Raw genomic sequence first — 21,383 nt, 5'->3', positions numbered from 1 at the left:
CTCAAGTGTGCCTCACTGCTATTAGAAGCCCTGCTAACAATAGTATACAATATATTTGATTTCAGCAAGAACGAAATGTACATTTACGATGGATCAATTTGAAGAAGAAAAAAAAATAATCTTATTCAGAATACTTTGTAACAGGTGCATGTGAGGCACATATTCCCGAGTTGATAAAAAATATAATGTTATTAAAAGCTACAAAATATTTACATTTTCAATCATATCAGACCAGTCGTCTGAGGTCAGGAGGAGTTATTAGAAACCTGAAACAATTTGCACATTAATTTATTTATCATTGTCTCCGCCAGAGGTGGAGAGTATGTTTTCGTCTCCGTCCTTCCGTGTGTCCGCCAAGCTAACATTGGTCAAGCTTCGCGTGACACGTGACAATATGTTGAAAGGGTGTGCTTTGATTGGCTAGCGAGACGCATGACGAAATAGAAATCTATAAATAGGTGTGTCACTTCAAAAAATAATTTATATTTTTTGAAGTGAGCTTCCATCAGCCAAGCTAACATTGGTCAAGTGACACGTGACAATATGTAATATAAATACGTAAGACAGGATTAATCAGGAACAGTACTGGTGGAGACCTGTGCTCCGAGGAGCACATTTTCTAGTTATATATTGAATAAATACATATAATTAAAGATCATTATAAGTAAATACAATGCCACTTAAATATCAAATATACCAACGCTGACAAAAATGTCCAGACTTTACATTGTGTTTCTATTATCTACAAATAGTACAACTCATTGTGTATTAGTTTCTAGTGGAAGGTTTTCACACAGTTTACTGCTTCATAAAGATTAAATAATCTAATTGAATAATAAGGCAGAAACTAATGTTTTCAAGTGAATCAGGTTTATTGTTAATGAAAAACTCAAGTGGTGTTTGCTAAATGAACTTCTACTTCAAGCAGAGTTCCTTCATCATCCTGCTCTGCTCTGATTGATGGAGTTCTCTTCTGTTTGGAAAAAGAAACATTGGAATGGAAAAGAAAGTTGTGACGTGAAGTTTGTCCTCATCGAATGGACAGTACAGTAATGAGACATGTGATGGTGTTGCTCGCTGTGCAAAAGTCCAATGTAAATTATTTACAGTTGTACAGTCAATGCAAGTAGTATATTACATCATATTTGAAAACGTAAAGCAACAACCGTAATCAATCATATTGACTGATCTGCATTAGATCAATATGATTGTCAGTGTACTAAGCAGTGGTGGAAGAAGTACAGTACTTGAGTAAATATACTTAGTTACTTTCCGTACTTCTAGGGCCTGTAGATCAATCATACTGATCGATCATTTTATTAGCCAGTGTACTCACAGCACTTGTAGAGCCTGTTCAGCCTGTCGATGTCATTCTTGACCATCTGGTTGGCCTTTCCCAGCACCACGTTGCTGTTGGGGATGGGAATCATGGTGGGACGGTTGTTCTTGGAGAAGGCATACCTGAAAAACCACAGCGCCACACACAGGCTAATGAGTTTCATTTCAACACATACTGGGGGTTTACTGTGAAGCAGTGAAGTCTCAAAGTGAATAAAGTGAGTATTTGGATCATAACCATACTTTAACCACTTAACCATGTCAACATACTGTAGTCCCTTGTGCCTATTCTGGGGCGAACCATTTACAGGAAATATCGTTGCAGATCTACTGTTTTCATAGAAGAGATTTGGCATAGACTAGAAGGAACACAGTGGACCAAATATAGAGCCCTGTGGGACTCCAATGAACTAAGTATGTAGTGTTTAAGTGATTAAATCCTACGTATATCTTGTCAGATTTACAACAGTGTTTTATGCCGGTGAAAATAGCAAGCTCACAACGCATTGCAATTCAGCGAACAGTGAATGATACATACTTCTCGTACTGCATGACAGAGCCGTAGTCATAGGAAGTGCCCTGGTTCAGCGTGTTTTTCTTGTTGAAGTTGTGTTTCATGTCTGAAAAAAACGAATGATTTCACTGAGGTCCAGCATAGAAATACAGATGCTCTATGACATTGGTTCTCAAAGTGGGGTCCGGGGACCCCTAGGGGTACTTGAGGGGGTTCCAGGGGGTCCCCAGCTAAATGATGGACAGGAACCAAATGGACCCTTATGGGTCTGTAACTCTGAGTGTGTACAAATGGAACCAAATGGACCCTAACGGGTCCATTTGGTTCCATTTGTACACTCTCAGAGTTAAATTAACATTGATTTTACAATATGAATTGGGGTCCCAGAGGTATAAATGCCATTAAATGGGGGTCCGTAGCCCTAATGCATGTTAAACTGGGGGGTCCTTGAAATTAAAATGGTTGAGAATCACTGCTAGAGAGCCGTAAAAACCTTCTCTTATTGGGGTCCCTGGCTTATCTTTTCAAATGGGGGTCCGCGGGCTAATAAGTGTCAATTTGGGGGTCCTTGACATGAAAAAGTTTGAGAACCACTGCTCTGTGACAGTGATTTTCAGATGGGTGTCCGTGGCTATAATACACAGTAATTTGGGGATCCTTGCCACGCAGAAGTTTGAGAACCATTGGTTTAAGTTACATCGCAGCCAATTACCATTGATGACGTGTCAGGTCTTACCACCGATGATGATTCAGTAACCAGTGGCGTGCACAGACATTTTGAGGGGCAGGTGCTCAAGTAAATTATACTTTTTTTTGTTGACTTGGTCTGCTCTTTTTTCCCTCTACACCTATACCTCTTTGCCAAAAATAGCCGATGCCAAAAAACGCCTCGCGCTGCGAGGCGTTGTGGGCTTGTAGATCTGCTATTTTTGGCTAAAGTTCTCCTCAGAAAAGGGATGCTAGGTTTCGTGTGGTTATGGTAAAAAGAAAAATCATATCACATAAAGATTTGGCGGACCCCCTGTAGTAACTCTGAGGACCCCCTACGGGTCCCGGACCCCCTGTTGAAGACCCCTGCTGTAAAAAAATGAATTCAAAAGGGCACTTCTAGTCAAGAGGGCAAAGGGCAGGTGCTCTAGTACCACCTAGAGTCTATCTGTGCCCGTCCCTGTCAGTAACACATATTTCTTACCCTCGATGACGTTCTCCCAGGCGACGCGGATGTGGCTGTCTCTGTCGCTGCGGGTCTGCTCGTGGTTGAAGCCCAGGGCGTGGAGCAGCTCGTGCTGGACGGTGCCGTGGTACAAGCAGCCGCGACGGCTCAGGGACAGCGTCTGACCACGTCCCCGACGGCCAATCATGGAGTAGCAGCTATAGCGACACAAACACACGATGGAAAACCTGGTCATGCTGCTCTTTTTTTTTGTGACGTGTAACGACCCAGTATTCAAACCCGGGGTAAGGGAAGTGACACTAAAGCCAAACATCTTAATATAACCACTAGCCTAAAGGGGAATCCCCCTTGGCCGGGGGAGATATTAGGCTTTTGGTCTTCAGGCAGAGGCTCTGACGAGACGATCCGTCAAGTGCTGCCAGATATAAGCAACCTTAAAAAAATCCTGTGATCCTGGGCACTACACTCCCCCCACCAGCCTAGGGAGCCCAGGGCCGAGCTCATGCCTCCTTCAATGCAAGAGAGCCAACTGACCTTCTTGCCACCCGACAGGGGGGGGGTTTCCCCGGTAGGACGTAGCACGTTATTCCAACCAGTTCCCTTCCCCTCCATCAGGCGCCCCGGCTGTCAGGTATAGCGACCAGGATTACTACATGTTTTTGTGAGGGTATTAACTACCCTAGGAGACACGGGGAGAACATCCAAACTCCGCACAGAGTAGTACCTTTCGCCGACCTATATAAGCAACCTAATGAAAATAATTAAATAAACTAAGCCTTTTTTTTTAAATACTAAACTAGCAAACCCACTTTAAAAACAAATTAAAATTAACTGAAATAATAAAGTGGAAATAATAAAAATAAAAATAAACTATTGCCCAGGACCACGTTTGAAGACATGTCACGTTCATCCATTGTTAACCAGGGTCAAAACGTGAGAGGTTAACAGATGGTGTCCTACCCGGACTTGGACTCGATGCTGATCCAGTCCTTGTCACTGGTGCGGGAGGGTCTGAACCGGATGCAGGACACCGAGGAGAAGGACTGCAGGCCGCGCTCGATGATGGCCTTCTCACGAGAGGCTGACAACAAGAGGAACACCTTTATTAAACCACATGAGACAGCTAGAAGGAACCGAGAACAATCTATCACACACATAGAATTATCTTGACTGGAGTCTCATTTTATGTCTAGATATTAGTGTTTCAGTAAATGTTATACATACACACGCACACGCACACGCACACACACACACACACACACACAGCAATTATATATACCAGGGGTCTTCAATAGGGGGTCCGGGACCCCTAGGGGGTCCTCAGAGTTACTACAGGGGGTCCGCCAAATCTTTGTATGATTAGATTTTTTTTTTTACATTAACCACTTGAACCCTAGCATCCATTTTCTGAGGAGAACTTTAGCCAAAAATAGCAGATCTACAAGCACACAACGCCTCGCGCTGCGAGGCGTTGTGAGCTTGTAGATCGGCTATTTTTGGCAAAGAGTTATAGGTGTAGAGGGAAAAAAGAGCAGCAAAAGTTAATCTGAAACACAATTTTATACAATATAGAGGGGGTCCCTGATTCATCTATCTCTCGGCTAGGGGGTCCTTCGCCTGAAAACGTTGAAGACCCCTGATATATACTCTATACTCTGTATGTGTGTGTGGGGGGTGAGTCCTTGAAATTGAAAAAGTGATACAAAAAGTTAATACATGTAATAAGTAATACTACATGTAATAAGGAAATGATAAAAAGTGGCGCATACAGAAGTCGTTCTTGATGTAGTAAGGGATGTAGACGTTTCCGTCGGTCCACTTCCCCCACAGACAGCCAGTGGAGGTGCAGGGATCTGCATTCTTCACTGCCTCTGAGTCCACGGCGATGTCTCCTTCAATCAGCTGGGGCTCGTCAAAGTCAGGGGCTGTCACATGACAGGGAATCACAGGGGGAAAAAAGGGCGTTATTGGACAGTGCAAACATATAATAATAATAATAATAATAATAATAATAATAATAATAATCATAATCATAATAATAATAATAATAATAATAATAATATAATGATAACTATTATGTTTATAATCTTTATTCTTGATTCTTAAACATGTTTTCTAAATTCTACACAATTTTTCAAAAATAGCAGATCTACAAGCTCATAGCGCGGCACTCGGTGCCGCGCTATGAGCTTGTAGATCTGCTATTTTTGAATAGCCCAAAAAAATCTAAAATGACACAGATGCGTTCCAGGTCTCGATGGGTTAAAGCGGCACTATTTTAACTTTTCTTTCGTGTATAAAATGTCATTTTGTGTTTTGTCCAATCTGCATGGTAGAGTATGCTAATACAATATAACTTATACAATTGGGGTGGTTGTATTGTGTCTCCCTGCTCTTCTATTGAGACATTTAGATCGTGTCAAAGGTCAGGTCTCACGTAGACACAGGATCTGACAGACACGATCAAGTTTCAATTTATCCCCTGAGCAAGCAGACAGGCTCTAATAGCTCAATGCTAAAAAAAATGTCAGCACTTGCGCAGGAAACCAGCTTCAAATACAGGGTTGAAGAGGAAAGTTACATAGTGCAGGTTTAAGTAAATAAATAAAGCATCAGTGGTGTAAAGTAACTAAATACATTTACTCAAGTACTGTACTTAAGTACACTTTTGAGGTATTTTTTACTTTACTGGAGTCATTTTCATTACTTTTACTTGTACTCCACTACATCTCAAAGAGGCAAATATTATACTTTTACTCCACTCCGATCTACAAGCTCGGTGAGCTTGTAGATCTGCTATTTTCAAAAGATTTTTATACATTTGAAAAGTTGTGAAATGGGACATTCTGCATAATGAGCACTTTCTACTTTTGGTACTTTAAGTACATTTTGACACCAATACTTTTGTACTTCTACTCAAGTAAAATTTTAATTCCAGACTAATTTTTTTATTATTATTATTATTATTTTTTTACCCAGGGTAGTAGCTGAGCACAAGTGCTCATTTTCAGCAACGCCCTGCACATAGAAACACACAGACAGACAGACACATTAAAACCTGGGAGCTGACTAGTACAACCACAGTCTTATACTGTTGGCCACTACGCAGCTCCACTGGAGCAGTTGGGGTTCAGTGCCTTGCTCAAGGGCGCTTCAGTGGTGTTGGGGATGTGGTGAACATTCACTTCCCCACCCAGATCTTTCCTGCCGGTCCAGGGATTCGAACCGGCAACCTTCCGGCAACGAGGGCGCTCCTCTAACCTTTAGGCCACCACTGCCCTAATACTTTTACTTGTGTTGTGTTGTGTTGTGTTGTGTTGTGTTGTGTTGTGTTGTGTTGTGTGTTCCATACTGAGGTCTCTGTTAGCTCTCGTCAGCAGCTCTCCTACTGACAGCTCCTGAGAAGAGTCCTCCTCAATGTCAGCATCTGCACAACACAAAGTTACACTATTACAATACTTACTATTATTATTGATAAAATATGACTTAGTTGGACTTGGATAATAAAATAAGGTATCACAACCAATTAAAAGAACTGGGGAACAAAACATGAATAACAACATTTTTTACATAGATTTGCTTAATGGGGGTGCAAGCCTTTTAATGCAAATGTGTTTTCTGAGGTGATATGAAACAGTTATATTGATTTGGACAAACTATATAGACAGCTGAACAATTCAGAAATGAATACAATGTACTGTAATTGTTTTTTTTTTAATTGTTCAGTTATTCATGTTAGCTCATGTTCATGGAAACATACTGTAATTGGCATGTCCATTTTAGGCACAATTGATGAAGTTGTGTACAGCTGTTCTTACATTAAGCAGTGGTTCTCAACCGTTTCAGGCCCCCCTGAAATACCCTAAAAATAATCATATTTTAACTATATATAAATATAGTGAAAATAGCCATTCTACAAGCTCACAAGCTTGTAGATCGGCTATCCCCCCCCAAAGAATCATCTGGGGGCCACATGTTGAGAAAAGTCTCATGTACTGTAAAGAGACATATAGATGCCTTACCTTCCTGTAGACAGCCACAGTGATAGGGGGAAAAAGAGGAGAAATACATGAATGAAATGTTGCAATTACAAGTGTGACAGACAAAAATGTGTCTCAAATAATGTGATTATGTTCAAATAATAACCTCTTCAGCCCAGGAAGACGTGACTAGCAGCACGGCCAACACGGCCCAGGAGAACCTCGACACAAACATGACTGGAACAGACCTGCAGACAGACAAGTAAAACACCAACACAATACAATACAATACAATACAATACAATACAAATCTTGAATCTCTAGAGTCAGTATAAATAAATGCACCTAATAAACGCACAACAGGAAAAGCTCTCATAGTTAAGAGAGCAGAGATCTTACCTTGGTGCTTCCAGAAGGAACAGGTGTCTGGGTGATGCCCAGGGGAACCTTTAAATACTGTACTGTACTTACATAAAGGCCAGATAAGGTGAGAGGAAACGGTGAAATGTGCTGATGGATGTATCCTTGACGTGTGTGAAACATCACATGTGTGCTGTGCAGACAAGCATCTGTGTGTTTGTGTGTGTGTTTGTGTGTGTGCACACTTAAACGTGTACTGTACTTAAAGGTGTTTTTAACTTTACGACGTTACAATGGGTTTGTATAGGAGTCTGATCAAAATAATATCAAATATCTAATGAATCAAGCAACTTAAAAAGAAAAAGTCGGGTGCACACAAAAGAATGAGTAGACATTAAAATGAAGTGTTTTAAAGTGTTAAACATGCATATCGTCGCTGAGAGGTGGAAGCCTTGGAAGTATGTTCAACACCGTTACTTTTCAGAAAGAAAAGAAAAAAGGTGTTCCAATGGACCAAATGTAGTTATTAGTCACCAGATCTTAATACTTTTCATTGGTTCAATTTGTATTTATAAAACACACACAGACAGACTTAACCACTTTCAACCTATAGCCTCCATATCTTGGGCATGCACTAATGGCAAAGGTTTTCAAAAACATTTCAGACTTTTTCAAAAATAGATGACTTGCAAGCTTGGCTATTTTTGCTAGTTTTTTACGACAAAATATAAAAAATATCAAATAGGGCATTCATTTATGAGGTTTCTGACCCACATTGGTGATATGCATGTATCCATGCAGTTTCATGATTCACACCCTCTCTCTCTCACACACACACACACACACACACACACACACACACACACTTTGAATGCATCTTTCTTGGCAGCATTCCAGAGCAGGTGTTGTCTTATCTGTACCCTACATAACCCACCTCATTTTTCTGTTTTTCCAGGTGGTGGCAAACATACTGTAGATCAATTACTAGAGTGGAGATCAGGCTGACTGACCGGCCTAAGAAGACCTGGCAGGCGACCATGATGGCTGACATGAAAGCACTCTGCATCGATCATGCATCGAGATGGCCATGGACCGTTCCCGGTGGAAGAAAGCCATAACGAGAATCCAGTCCAACCCAGTGGTGCCTGGAAAGTGGACTTTAAACAGATGATGATGAGATCAGGCAGGAAACCTGAAGACTAAATATAACACAAGCAAATACTGCATGCACAGACTATTAGACCACCTACGTATATCAATTGGTTTATCCTATCCGACTGAGCAAGTTTAGTAGTCACTGCTTAAAATCCATTTTTAACACATTAAAACCCGAGGCCGATTCTACAAATGCTAGAAATCCTTCTATATCAGTAGTTCTCACACTTCAAGGTTTCTCAAAAATGTTCAATAGCAGATGTATAAGCTGGGAGCGCGACACAAAGTCACGCGCTGTGACCTTGTATATCTGCTATTATTGAATAGCCGACGCAAAAAATCTAAAATGACTGATGCTTTCCTGGTGTAAAGTCACTTTATCATTATGTGATTTAAATGACTTTGAACAGGTCTCGTCCCTAAATAAGGGGATCAATGAAATATCTTGTTTCATCTAGACGTGCATGATTCAGCCGTTTCATGACAAACACTAGGAAATTGAGCTCCTCGGCGTCCGGGTCTCTGCCAGGCCGGCGTGCCTACCTTCCAAGACCCACAAACTTCTGAAGGCAGTCATAGCCAATCTGGATCTGAAAAATCTGACTGATATACATCTTGATCACATAACTCCAGAGATGATGTGTAGCGATTTGTGTGAGGTTTGAACGAAGTCTGTTAAGAGTAGCAGCAAAAAGCTTGTTTTGAAGAAAATGCCAAATGTCAAATCTAGTCTGGCACAAATGGCCGGGGTCTATATAGAGAGTTGTGTCATGATCCTAGGCCTTCCAGATTGGAGGAGACAATTACTATACTCTGTGCGAGTGCAACAGGTCCAGCTCATACACAGATATTAATTTGTCAGAAACACATCCTTCAGAAGAATATGTTTAGCACAAAAAGTGTCGATAAGGTTGGAAAAATGAAAGAATGTAAAGCAGGACAAAAGGGTGATGACAATAGTCAGGGAACTGACTAAAAAAAACTTTTATTACACATAGTTTACACAATAGTTAAAACAAACATTCAAGTTGAAGATATAAAAATACACAGTACAGTTAAAATCCATGCTAAATTCCAACGCTGTCTGAAAATGTATCAAATTCTGCACTTTATAAGAATGCACATTAGAGCTGTTCATTTTGTACAGGAGTTATGGTTAAGACAAATAAGGATGCAGATTATTGAATGAGTGAGTGTCCTCATATGCAGTGGGTTTTGTCAAATACATACAGTACCAGGGCTGGCCCCAAACGTCTGAGATCCAAACATCAATATAACGAAGGAAAGTTCAATTAAAAGATTCAGACATTCGCTTAATTCATTTATTTTATTTCATGTCTCATGACTCGCATGGCTACTCACTCTGCATTTTCCTGCCATTCGGTTTTGAGAGGATACCGACATGGTCTGAGTGCGTGCATGTACAGTATGTGTGTTACTGGATACAGTCAGTAGGTGGGCTTGAAGCCCCGGATTTGAGCACAGAGCAGTAAATAGAAGCCAGGCATTCTACTGGTACTAAGGGTCGGAAGATCGACACAAGTTAAAAGTTTAATGTTACGGACACATGCTTGATCCTGGAATGGTTGACAATCAAGGATCGAAGGAGTCGAACCGAAGGAGTACAGAGGGGCAGAGGGGTAATAACTGAACGTGGATTAACTGAACGTCATACTATACATAGAAGGGGGTTTAGCACAGACCGCAAGTGACGCTAGTTAAACTAGCATTTTTAGCAGTGTTGCTAAAGACAGGGCAGCAACATTAAAACATCAAGGAACACTGACTTTTCCGTCACAGACATGATCCACGTCCACAGAGGCAGCCCAGGTAACAATTTAAGTTTAGTTTACCTCCATACCCGGGCTACACTGGGCACGTGGAACACATCCGTTCCATTTACAGAGAGGCTGCCAAACACCCGTCTTCCAATAAATAAAATAAAATAAAGGTTTGAACGTTCGTTCGAAAACACCACAGAACGTCCAAACCCTAATAAATGGCTTCGGGGCCAGCCCTAATACATACGGTACATCCACCGCTCAAGTCTCTTGATTCGCCTCTCATGTCTCTTGGTTCTGTTCATCTCATGTTGTTCGATGTACATGCCCATCTTGTCCACTTCCACGATGGTGATCAGAGCTGCTATGCAAACTGACAACAGGAGAAAAGCAAAGAAAACGCCACATAATTCAGCAACATGGGTGAAAAGGCTTCCTCGACAATAATATGGCTGTGGAACTACAAAGTATTTGACACATCTTTTGAACGTCTCCCAAAGGTTTGACTGAAGAAAAAACTAAATCCCTTAAAGGTCTCTGATCTATCTTGGGTATTTGATCTGTGACCTTGTGCCTAGTACAGGCCAATCACAACCATGTCTGATATATAACATAACAGCATGACATTTTATAGCATGATCTTTTATACAGAAGTTCTACTATGAAATATTTATCAAGTAATGGGAGAGAATGGCTTTGAGATGGATCATTTTGTCATTTCTTCAGTTCTGCCAACAAATACAGATAAACAAAAATGTTCTACAGTCTAGTCAGCTAGCTAGTTTAGTAGTCATATCATGGGGTGGAGAAGGCTGTCACGATTCCAATCTTGAGTTGACGAGTAATTGTCATACAAATATTTGCGATTAAGGATTTAATTGTGTTTTTGGCATTGAACATTGGAATCAAAATTTCGGTTTGCCTTTCAGGCTTTGAAATAAAACATTGAAGACAAATAAATTGAATATACAAAGAAATTACTGACATTTAAAATGTTATAAAAAATAGCGTAACTAGCTGATCTAGTAGATCTGCCATTTCTGTTTTTTTTTTTTACATAATTGAAAATGTAGGAACATTTTTCAACATTGAAACGATTTTGACAATTATGCAAAAATAATTGTGATCATCTCACATAAGTACGACTGACTTATGTGACAGGCCTAGGGGTGGAGTGATTGTCCAGAGGGGTCCAGGAATATGACAGAATAGAGTACTTTGCACATAACTCACAGGGGAGATGCACTTTTGAATTTCAACAAAGATCATATAGTATCTAGATAAGTATTGTATTGTTAGATAGGGGAAGACAAACTGATATCACCAGTAATTATTTTTTGTTTTATTAACACATTGAGTGCCAAAAACGGTCCGGACCGTTTTTCAGAATCCTAACATGGTGTGCCAAAAACGGTTATGGCTGTTTTTGGGGAAAAATATGAAAAAAAAAAAAAAATCCCCCAATTTTTTTTTTTCTTTTCTCCTTCACAGCACCAGGAGATATCATTTTACGAAGATTTAGACTCCAATCCACCTCCTGGTTGAGTTATGACTTCAAAAGCCTGTATCTCGGCTCCTGTGTACTTTTTGTTTTTACGATGTATTTTCGACTATTTTCAACTGGCTGCAACTATGGAACGGATTACCGAATGTTTTTAATCTTTTTCCCCGGATTGTACGAGACCTCTATGTGTGTAATGAGGGGATCACCGTGAGGACGGTGATCACTGAAAATGTTTTGTGACTACTTGAAAAAGGTCCAAAAATGGTTAAAATTCCAGGCACTGGAGGTACCCTGTTTTGAAAAACCCCTGGCACTCAATGTGTTAATGTTGTATAGAAAGTACAGATACCTGAGTACGTCTTACCCAGTAGACGTACTGGGTGGATCCTCTTGACTAGAAGTTTCTATGATGAAGGTACAGTACCTGGGGCGGAAAAAAAAACATTAGATTAATTCATTTATTATGCCAGTTGGGTTCAACCGGTCGATCCCAAAGACATGCACCCAGACACTAGGCCAATTATATTTTAATAAACATCCTCCACCATCCCCAACTGATGAAAGCAGATCATGTTATGGGGCAAGTTATACAACATGGGACCGTTCCAGGTGCTGACATATTTTACTACAGCGTACAAAACATTTAATGTTATTTATTAACCCATTAAAACCAGGAAAGCATGTCTTTTTATATTTTTGCATTAGCTATTAACACATTGGCTGCCATTGACGCAGATCTGTGTTCATTTGCGCAAAAGCCCGTTGGCTGCCATTGACGCAGATCTGCGTTCTTTCAAAAAAAAAAATTTTTCAAAATAAAAGTTTTTTTTTTTTTTTTTTTTTTTTTTTTTTTAATTTCTTAAAAAAAACCCAAAGACCAAGGAGATATGATTTTCCGAAGAGTTTTGCTCCCAGACATTTCCTTATAACTGAAAACTTAAAAATTATGTATCTCGGCTCCTAAGTGCTTTTTTTTTCTCATTGAAAAAGGCTGGCAGCCAGCTGTAGGTAAAAATTCAAAAAGCTGGCAGCCAATGAGTTAAAAAATAGCAGATATACAAGCTCACTGAGCTTATACGTCTGCTTTTTTTTAATCTTGAAAGTGTGAGAACTACTGATCTAAAAGGCATTTGTAGAATCGGCCTCAGGTCTTAATTAAGCCAAAAGTACGATGGACTCAGCTTTTTGGCACCAGTACGAAGAAGAATCTTACCTCTGCAATTGACAGCTGAACCAACCATCTCTGTAGCCTCCTGCTCTGAGACTGTCAACGGCTCGACCTAAACATAATTGTAGCAATAAATGAATAACAATAATAATAAAATAACCATTTAAACACTGAAGTAACTTTTCAAACCTCAGATTTAACAGATGTACGGATGTCCAAACTAAACGTATACCTGGTTGAGGGCCATGTGTAGTTCATGTGCAGATCAACTGTAGTTAAAACTATCGATTATCTATATCTACATTGTATCTATATATCTATATTGCATCATTATATTTAATCGTAGATGAGAATTGGTTACAACTATTAACTTCTTTGTAGCATGAACTGGTAAAAGCAATATACAGAAACTGATCATATCAAATAGATCTGCAGTCATTTAAAGTCAGACATGCTCAGCAGGGCTCCAGACCAACTTTTACACAGGTCACTTTTAAACCTGAGACTCAGCGTTGCCTGCAAATGACGTCATCAAATCTGTGAATTTACAGATCTACAAAGTACAAGCAAACATGTTGCATCGCCTTGCATGTCAGCTTGTATAGATGTTTATTTATATTTTTGGCTTACTATGTGTGCATGGACTATTATCTTGATCCTTCTTGCACGCAATCTGACCAAGAAAAATATAGCAAACACGGGGGCGAAGCAATTAAACTGAATAAAAAAACGTAAGTAGACAATCGATATGTTTGTGTGATTTTATTTGAATGACATGACTCATCTCTCGAGACATCATGACATAAAGACACGTCAGTCAATTTGATTGTTAGGATGATTGTTATGCGCAATACAGAGCATCACCGTTTTGTCATCGTTGTCACACTTGTTTTTGCTTTGGTTTTCTTGTAAAAAAACAATTTATGTCAATATATATTAGAATGCCCTTGATTTAAAAAGCTCACTTTCTGTAAAACACACTATTACATAAAGTGTGCTTCCACTGGCTCTTCTTTAACTCAAGTCTGTAACACAAATCTTTGGTTCTGAGTCAGCTGGTTTTGTGTGTGTGTGTGTGTGTGTGTGTGGGGGGAGGGGGGGCAGTTTACCTTGACATCTGCAGTCTGTTGGAAGCGTTCAATGACGTGTAGAGTGCCATCGAGCTGCTCTCTGATGGAGTCCATTGTCTCCTTCTGTGCAGCAGCAATCTCTTTGACTTGTGTGCTCAGGGCTGCGTGTTTGGCTTTGATGGCCGCGAGGTTTTCCAGTAATCTCGCTGGGTTTTCCTGTGAAAGCCATACAAGTTATTTAAGCACGTTTCTGGGGCAAACATAAGGCAAATTAGCAGACCTACAAGCTCACAGCGCATCATAATATGTTTAGAATCTATCGTGAAAAAAACATTTTAAGGAATTAAATCCCATGAACAAGGACCTACAAGTCAAAGAGGCTAGTTCTTTACTCAGGATTTTGCAGTGTATGACTATGTCGTGGCCTGCTCATTTAGAGATATCTGCTCTATATTGTATATTTTAGAAGGCACACAAAGGGGAAGTCACTTTACCATGAATAAAATAAAAATAGAGATGACCCAATCCCATCTACAAGATCGCGTCCAATTAAAAACTTTATTATATTATTATATATTTTAGATGACAGTTATATATCGGGATTAGCTATTTTTAAGCCTGATCAAATGCCTTACCCAACTGCGCTCTGTCTACATCGGCAGACATTAACCTCAACGTGACAGAGAGCCAGAATCATTATCTATATATAGAATTCAATAGCAATTCTTCTCCTGTACAGTATTACATTTACAGTAGATGAATTGTATCATTAGTATCACCTTGACAGAAGGGCCGTTTTCTGTGGCGTCGGTGATGAAGTCCACTTTCAGACGCTTCTCAATGTAATCCAGATCAGCCTCAGACTTCTGAAACTGAACACAAAGTTTTACTTAATGCTCTGCTGGCTTTGCACTGCGTATCATCTGTTCAGTCCACAAACACCACTGGGAAAAGAAAAAAAAAAAGACACGCACACACACACCTCATTACATTTACGTGGGAATTAGCCTAGTTGATTTAAGTTATCCCCTCTGGTAAATCTCTGGACCTTCCAGTTATTTATCAGGAATCAACACAAGGTTTATTTCTCACTAGTGAAATTCTATTGTGGCAAGGTCCGCAAAACTGCGCCAACAGAACACAACAACAATAGTGGATATATGAGAAAAACACAAGTGCAAAAAAGGAACGCAAGTCCCAAGAAGGATCATTTTAACAGCAGTAGTCTAGTGTCTGGATTTATAGATACAGTATATGATTAATTTGTTTCATTTTAATTCTTATTTTGTTTATTGACCTTGTTACTGTCCTTTGCCATCCATAATAGATTATTATATGTATGTATGTATGTATATATTAATGCTCCAGTACAGTAACAAGGGAGGACTGGCAACAGGAACAACCCGAATTAGAACTTTGGATATCATTACATGTGAAAGCTGCATAGACAAACAACGGTGATGATGGATGGTGATTGAAAGTTGTTGGTCATAATACTGATCATACATAATGATCATAATACTTCTAAATATGACTCAGAAAGAAAGGAGGTCTGAAAGGCAAATGAGTTTATTTGTTGTAAACCAACAAGTTTCATAAGGTTCATACACACTTATATGAAAAACTGTTTAAAATACAAAAACATAAGATAAAAAACAATTACACAGACCAATCTGTGTGCAGCCAATACAATAATCAATAATACTAATAATCAAAGTAGCCAATAAAAAAGCACCACATAATATCTGTCAAATTCCTCAGATTCCACAATCATGTTGGCTTTACAGTGTATCCAATGAACAATCTGATGCGAAGTATTGTAAATGGTTAAAAGTATATACGTTCAGATTCATACCAGTAGGGAATACGCTTTTAGATTAAAAGCATCATGGCTTTGGGCTTTTTGAGCCTTCATTTAATCCAATAAGACCGGGAACGCATCTGTGTCATTTTTCTTTTGGCTATTCAAATATAGCAGATCTACAAGTCATAGATAGCTATGAGCTTGTAGATATACCATTTTTTTAAAGAATCGTGAAAATGTGTGCAAATCTTTGAATATATATATTTTTAAAACGAACATTTGTAACTCAAATCTTTACATCTGGGGGTCCCCGGAACAAAATATTTTACAAATGTTCACATTTTCCATGATTTTTTTTTAAAAGTGTACGATATTGCCGGCCAAAATGTAATTGCAAAAATGTGGCGATGTGTAAAAAGAAAAGATAAACAAGTTAAGCAAGATCACAGCCAGTCAGCCACTGAGCCGTGCAATTGAATTGCTTTAACCAAATCAACTGGTGTGCCTATTCTGGACATACTCTCTGCACAAATAGGTAAATTAGATGTTGGATTATTGTCTGCACAAACCAGGTCTGTCATTTTAGCATTTGTTTTAGCAGCACTGAGTGGATGGGATCTTCAGTCTTGATCAAAACAAAAAAAGGACAATGTACCATTGATGTATTAAGAGAAACATACTGAAAAACAACAAAAAAACAGTCTGCGGTTATGCCGAATAGGCGACCTCTTCAAGTTGTGACACATAAGATAAGTCACAAATGCCAATGTAACACCTTGCTGCTTACATCAACAACACAAGCAGAGATTCACAGCAGTGCCTCACAGCCACAGGAGAAGGCAATCCAAAAGCACTGGGATAAAACTAACTGTGCATTTAATAGCTTAATATTATCGTCAATAACATATCGTCTGCAACTCATAAAATCGCCCTGTGAGAATAATATATCGGTACATCAAAAAGGCATATCAAAAAGGCCTATAGTGACATGCAGCAAATGGCCCGGCCGGGAATCGAACCAGCTGGGACTTGCTGTCAGGCATTACAGACCATGTGGTATGCGCCGGGTGGCCATGCCTCTTTTTTTTTCATCGAGGGGTAAAACAGGACCCCTTCATGTTCTTCTCAAACTTTCAGGCTTGCCGGCCCAATTATTTCTGCCAGAGAAGCATCCCATCACAGCATCAGACGTTTCAGCCTAAATACTGAAACCCTATAAGCAATATTGCACTACTCTGAACAATGCGGACAGCAGAGGCAATACTGATAGGGTTCCAGGACCTAGGATCCATCCGTGTTGCAAGTCAGGTACAACACAACATTGCATATTAAAACATTTAGTTTTAATTCATCACTGTTCAAGCCGGTCCATCCATCCATAGTGCGTCTGAATGGAGGCCTCATTCATTGAACCATCATGGCACCTCCATATGCAGCCTCAAAACCAAGAAATAAGTAGGAATAACTAACCTAACCGGTTATAGTTCTCAAACATCTTTGGCTTCAGTACCCCCTTTTCCTGATTTCTCTATCAAAGTACCCCATATACCCAGACAATATTTTGCTTAGAAAACAGCAAAAGAAAACTAGAAAAGTGAGTTCCTCCAAGTACAGAAGATCTGCACCAGGTTGGGTTGACTAACCAGGGCTGTGTCAGCTGTGGGGAGCGGCCATCAGGACGCGAGAAAGCTGCAGGGGAAATAAGGGTTTGTGTGACAGATGGCAACGTTTGTGCCACACACTTTGGGCAGAAGAAGTGAAAGTGCCTTTGGAGGTGTGCACTATTAGAGGCAAGAGGCCCCTCAACATGTGATTCCAATTTGGGTATGACTGATGTTCCATTCATGATATATAAGGTTTTTATTTTTTTTAAGAAATAGGCCCTGCCCACACATTTTTTAAGGTAATTACAGGCAAACGGTATAGAGTATCAAATCCCTGCTTGAAGGTCTTTGTCACTTGAATCCGGAGACCATTTTTTAAATCTAATTTGGTGAAAGAAATCACGTTTCTGCAACAAACAGTGACATTTGTGGCACCACTTGATTAAGGATGTGTAAAAGTGACCAAAATGAAATTTGATTTACTATAATTCTATTAATAAGGTAAAATCAAGGTGAAACAAGGTGAAATCATTTAAGGCAGCATCTGTAGCTTTTCCGATACTGGTATTAGTATCGGAACTCTTTAAAAAAAACAGCGGCGTCAATAATATAATCAGCCAACGTGTTGTGAATGCAGGAGTGACCGTTCCTCAGCACAGCAGCACCCTCTCTCTCTCTCTCTGCAGAGCTTCTGTCACAAGCATTACGAGCCCCTTTCCCCTCACTTGCTATGTTTATTTATACTTTGTCGTACGAAGGTGTCACGAGTCAGTCAAATATAGCTGATCCACAAGCTCACAAAGTGTTGTCAGGTGAACTTGTAGATTGACTATATATAAATTTAAACAAGACCAACTAGGCTACAAGCAAACATCATCTACTTGCCATTTCTTTCCTCTTCTCCAAATCACACCATTCCATCTTTATCTATTGCCCTGCCACATTAAATTGTATGCCTTGGTTCTTAGTATCCATGTCCGTTCATGAAGTGTAAATGACCTTTTGCACACCATTATTGTGAAAAAAACTGCCAGTGTGCAACTGTGCATTTGGTATTTCGGTATTCGCCCAAGTGTTTCATTTCAGTACACAACTAAAACTAGTAAACTACCTAGGAATATAGACAATTTAAGCAATTTCTCACAAATTAGCTGAATGAGAGCAATCAGCGAACGCAATTTCTGAAGTGTTACCAAGCGATACCACCTCGTAGCCTATCAATTCAAATGTTACCATGTTACCAATGGGGAGAGGGGACACAATTCACTGCCAGTGTATATGTCATCTAGCTAAACGGAGAATCTGGATATGAGATGAATGCATTTTGACACTAGGTATACAAGGCTTCTCCATATTATATTGTACCTTCTTCGGTACGCCACCCATGGTTCAATACGGCTAGTTGACACCTTTATACTGTACATTCTTTTCCAATGCAATCCTCTCATGGCACCGCAGCGTTTTGATACAAGGACACTGCTCACTTGTGGTCTGTGCAGCTTTCAGATGCTTTGACAATACTATTGCACTGCTAGCTGTCCAATACAGTAGTGCAATGAAGTCAGAGCACCTGCCAACAGCATACCGTTCATGGTTTAATAACTTTTCCGTTGTGGCTGAAACTAATTATGGTTGAGCTAACACGAACATCATGGTACGGTGCAGGGCTGATTAAGTCACAGTGAAGTTATAAGGCAGGCCTAAAATTTGCAAACTTACAGCTCTACTAATGTCCAGAGATCCGCACAGGATGAACATGTTAATAAATGATCTATTAATAGAGCTCTATGTTTGCTGGCTTTACCTTCTCTTCACTGAAACTGTTCCTGGCCAATGCCCTTTTAACATTGCACTGCTTTTCAAGAGGGGTCACCAGTAGTACAATATAAAAGGAGCACTGGCCAGACAGAAATTAGTCCAGGAATCCAAAAGGTTCTTCGAGTATTGTCGTTCTTGATGAGGAATGTGTGACTTAATGGCATGTTCAGTCTGTAAATGGGGAAGGGGGAGGTAAAGCAGACGTGTCTGTAAAAACCTGTATCTGACATGAAGCTTCATAGCATTTTCCCATGGAACCAAAGGTCTTCATTTTGTTACGTAATACCAGGAACTTCCATAATAAATGTAAAACACATTGTTCAGTAATTTGCTCCAAAATCATAGCGATGAACACATTAATGCATTAGTAATTACAATCTGTCATTGTGAAATGGGCCACTTTCTGCATGAGTAGTTTAAAATGTTGTATTGCAACTTAAAGGATATATTGATGCCAGTACCTTTGCACCTTTGACTGACTGCAAGACTCCTCCTTGTAGTTGTAACAGAGTAGTTCTACATTGTGGTATTGCAACCAAATATCTGAGATGGCCTACTTCTTCCACCATGGCCGACTAGAACGATTTGTTAGCTCAGTGGTTCTCGAACCCCACCCCCAAAATACTCACATTTGAACTGTGGACCCCCTACCCTGACAAGCACTTGGATTTGTAGGAGTTGAGGCATTACATTTTAGTTTGACTCGGTTCCACAGATAAATAATGTGAAAATAGCCGATCTACAAGCCTTGCAACAATTTTTCACAATGTTTGCCTATTTCTTGTATTATTTTACAATTTGGCCAATGTTTGACCAGTTTTTGTAGTATGGTTTGTTGATTACTTGAGATGCAGCAATGGTCTTTTTTCATCCCCTTTTTTTATTAAAGGCATTAAAAGGTCCTTAAATTGTCACTTTACTGTCATCTGGGGACCCCTGAAGACCCCCAAAACAAAATCATGTAGGGACTTGCCTGGGGATTCAGACCTACAGGTTGAGAACCACTGTATTAGCTTGCAGATCTGTTCTTGTCGGCAGGCGACACACCGTCCTACGGTGGAGTATATAAACGAGGCTGTCATGTAGCCATGAAGCTGTAACCGGGCGGTCATCATGGTAGTTCAGGTCGCTGGCCTGGCGCGGTGCCTGGCCATGGAACTGGAAACTGTAAAAACCCAAACGAACGGGCGTTATCAGTTCCGTGCTAACGCAGGCTAAAGTGTATTTAGTAGGCTCCAGTAAACAAGTCCCACGGGCCACCACAAACAATACACCGATTTTACACGACAGAATGTTGCTATTTTGGCCCATAACGTTATAACGTTACGTAAAAAAAAAACAGCGGTTGGCGGTTTTCGTCTTTTCCGGGGGGTTTTATGTATCACCGCGGCGAGAAGAGGAAAAACATGCCGTGTGTCGAGCTATCACAGCCCTCTCTACGCTGTTAACCGGTCCTTTATGTCGTTGCTAAAGACTGAAAGGCGTTACATCAAAGAGGTATATCCGAGAATGGTTTGGGAAAAGGTGAAAATAGTCTTGTACAAACGCTTACCAGCGCCTCCAGCTTTTCAACTGTTGTCTCCATGTTGAATAGTTGACATTCCTCAGGCAGGCAGAGTCCCAGAAATATGACACCGACCGCGGCGTGCTCTGTGATTGGCCGGCTGTCAAGAAACGTGGCAGTGGATTGGTCAGTTAAGCGACACGTGACGTACTACGCAGCAAGGGATGGGGGCCAAGTTGTGCAACGGGCGCCATGTTGCTGCCCGGTGTTGCTCTTTTTTCAGCTGTGGTGCTGCTGGATAATATTTTCAACCAGTGGTGGAAAATAAAAGTACTCGCATTTTTTTTTACTTCAGTAAAAGTATCGATACTGCAATGTAGAAAAAAATAAATGTACTTGAGTAAAAGTACAAAAGTATTGGCATCAAAATGTACTTAAAGTGCCAAAAGTAGAAAGTATACTCATTTTGCAGAATGTCCCATTTCACAAGTTTTCAAATGTATAAAATGTATACAAATCTTTCGAAAATAGCAGATCTACAAGCTCACAATGCATCGCATCGTGACGCAATGTGAGCTTGTAGATCGGCTAATGTGTTGTAAATATAAA

At 40.0% G+C, this 21,383-nt stretch overlaps 2 protein-coding genes across 3 annotated transcripts; both read right to left on the bottom strand.

The window, feature by feature from the left end:
• Positions 1-1,319: 1,319 nt before the first annotated feature.
• LOC311057369 (high choriolytic enzyme 1-like) lies at positions 1,320-10,634 on the bottom strand (the record flags this gene model as incomplete). The annotated part of the gene is made up of 9 exons (XM_084074325.1): positions 1,320-1,461; positions 1,877-1,958; positions 3,045-3,223; positions 3,987-4,107; positions 4,796-4,951; positions 6,379-6,453; positions 7,049-7,052; positions 7,173-7,254; positions 10,555-10,634. 9 exons carry the CDS (start codon positions 10,632-10,634, stop codon positions 1,320-1,322), a joined length of 921 nt encoding a protein of 306 aa, XP_083930451.1.
• ska2 (spindle and kinetochore associated complex subunit 2) lies at positions 9,470-20,881 on the bottom strand. 2 transcript variants are annotated; one of them, XR_014601914.1, is made up of 6 exons: positions 20,823-20,881; positions 14,824-14,916; positions 14,084-14,260; positions 13,020-13,086; positions 12,156-12,230; positions 9,470-10,675 (listed from the first exon to the last, which is right to left on the bottom strand). XR_014601914.1 is itself a non-coding variant. In XM_084073680.1 (6 exons), exons 1-5 carry the CDS (start codon positions 20,853-20,855, stop codon positions 12,211-12,213), a joined length of 390 nt encoding a protein of 129 aa, XP_083929806.1. In that variant the 5' UTR covers positions 20,856-20,881; the 3' UTR covers positions 9,470-10,675; positions 12,171-12,210. The 2 variants fall into 2 exon arrangements, 1 of the variants encoding a protein (XP_083929806.1); XM_084073680.1 differs by having other exon boundaries at positions 12,171-12,230.
• Positions 20,882-21,383: the final 502 nt, after the last annotated feature.

Source organism: Gymnoscopelus microlampas, assembly GCF_963454915.1.
Source record: "Gymnoscopelus microlampas genome assembly, chromosome: 12".
NCBI classification, from domain to species: Eukaryota; Metazoa; Chordata; class Actinopteri; order Myctophiformes; family Myctophidae; genus Gymnoscopelus; species Gymnoscopelus microlampas.
This window is presented reverse-complemented; position numbering and strand designations above follow the sequence as displayed.

Bases quoted from the DNA above. Each gene is read 5' to 3' on its own strand.
- ska2 (XM_084073680.1), bottom strand. From the start codon at position 20,855: ATGGAGACAACAGTTGAAAAGCTGGAGGCGCTG. The intron at 13,087-14,083 runs GTAAACTGCCCC...AATTATGTTTAG, and splicing joins AACAGACTGCAGATGTCAAG to GTCGAGCCGTTGACAGTCTC. The intron at 12,231-13,019 runs GTAAGATTCTTC...TTTCCGCCCCAG, and splicing joins TTCAGCTGTCAATTGCAGAG to GTACTGTACCTTCATCATAG.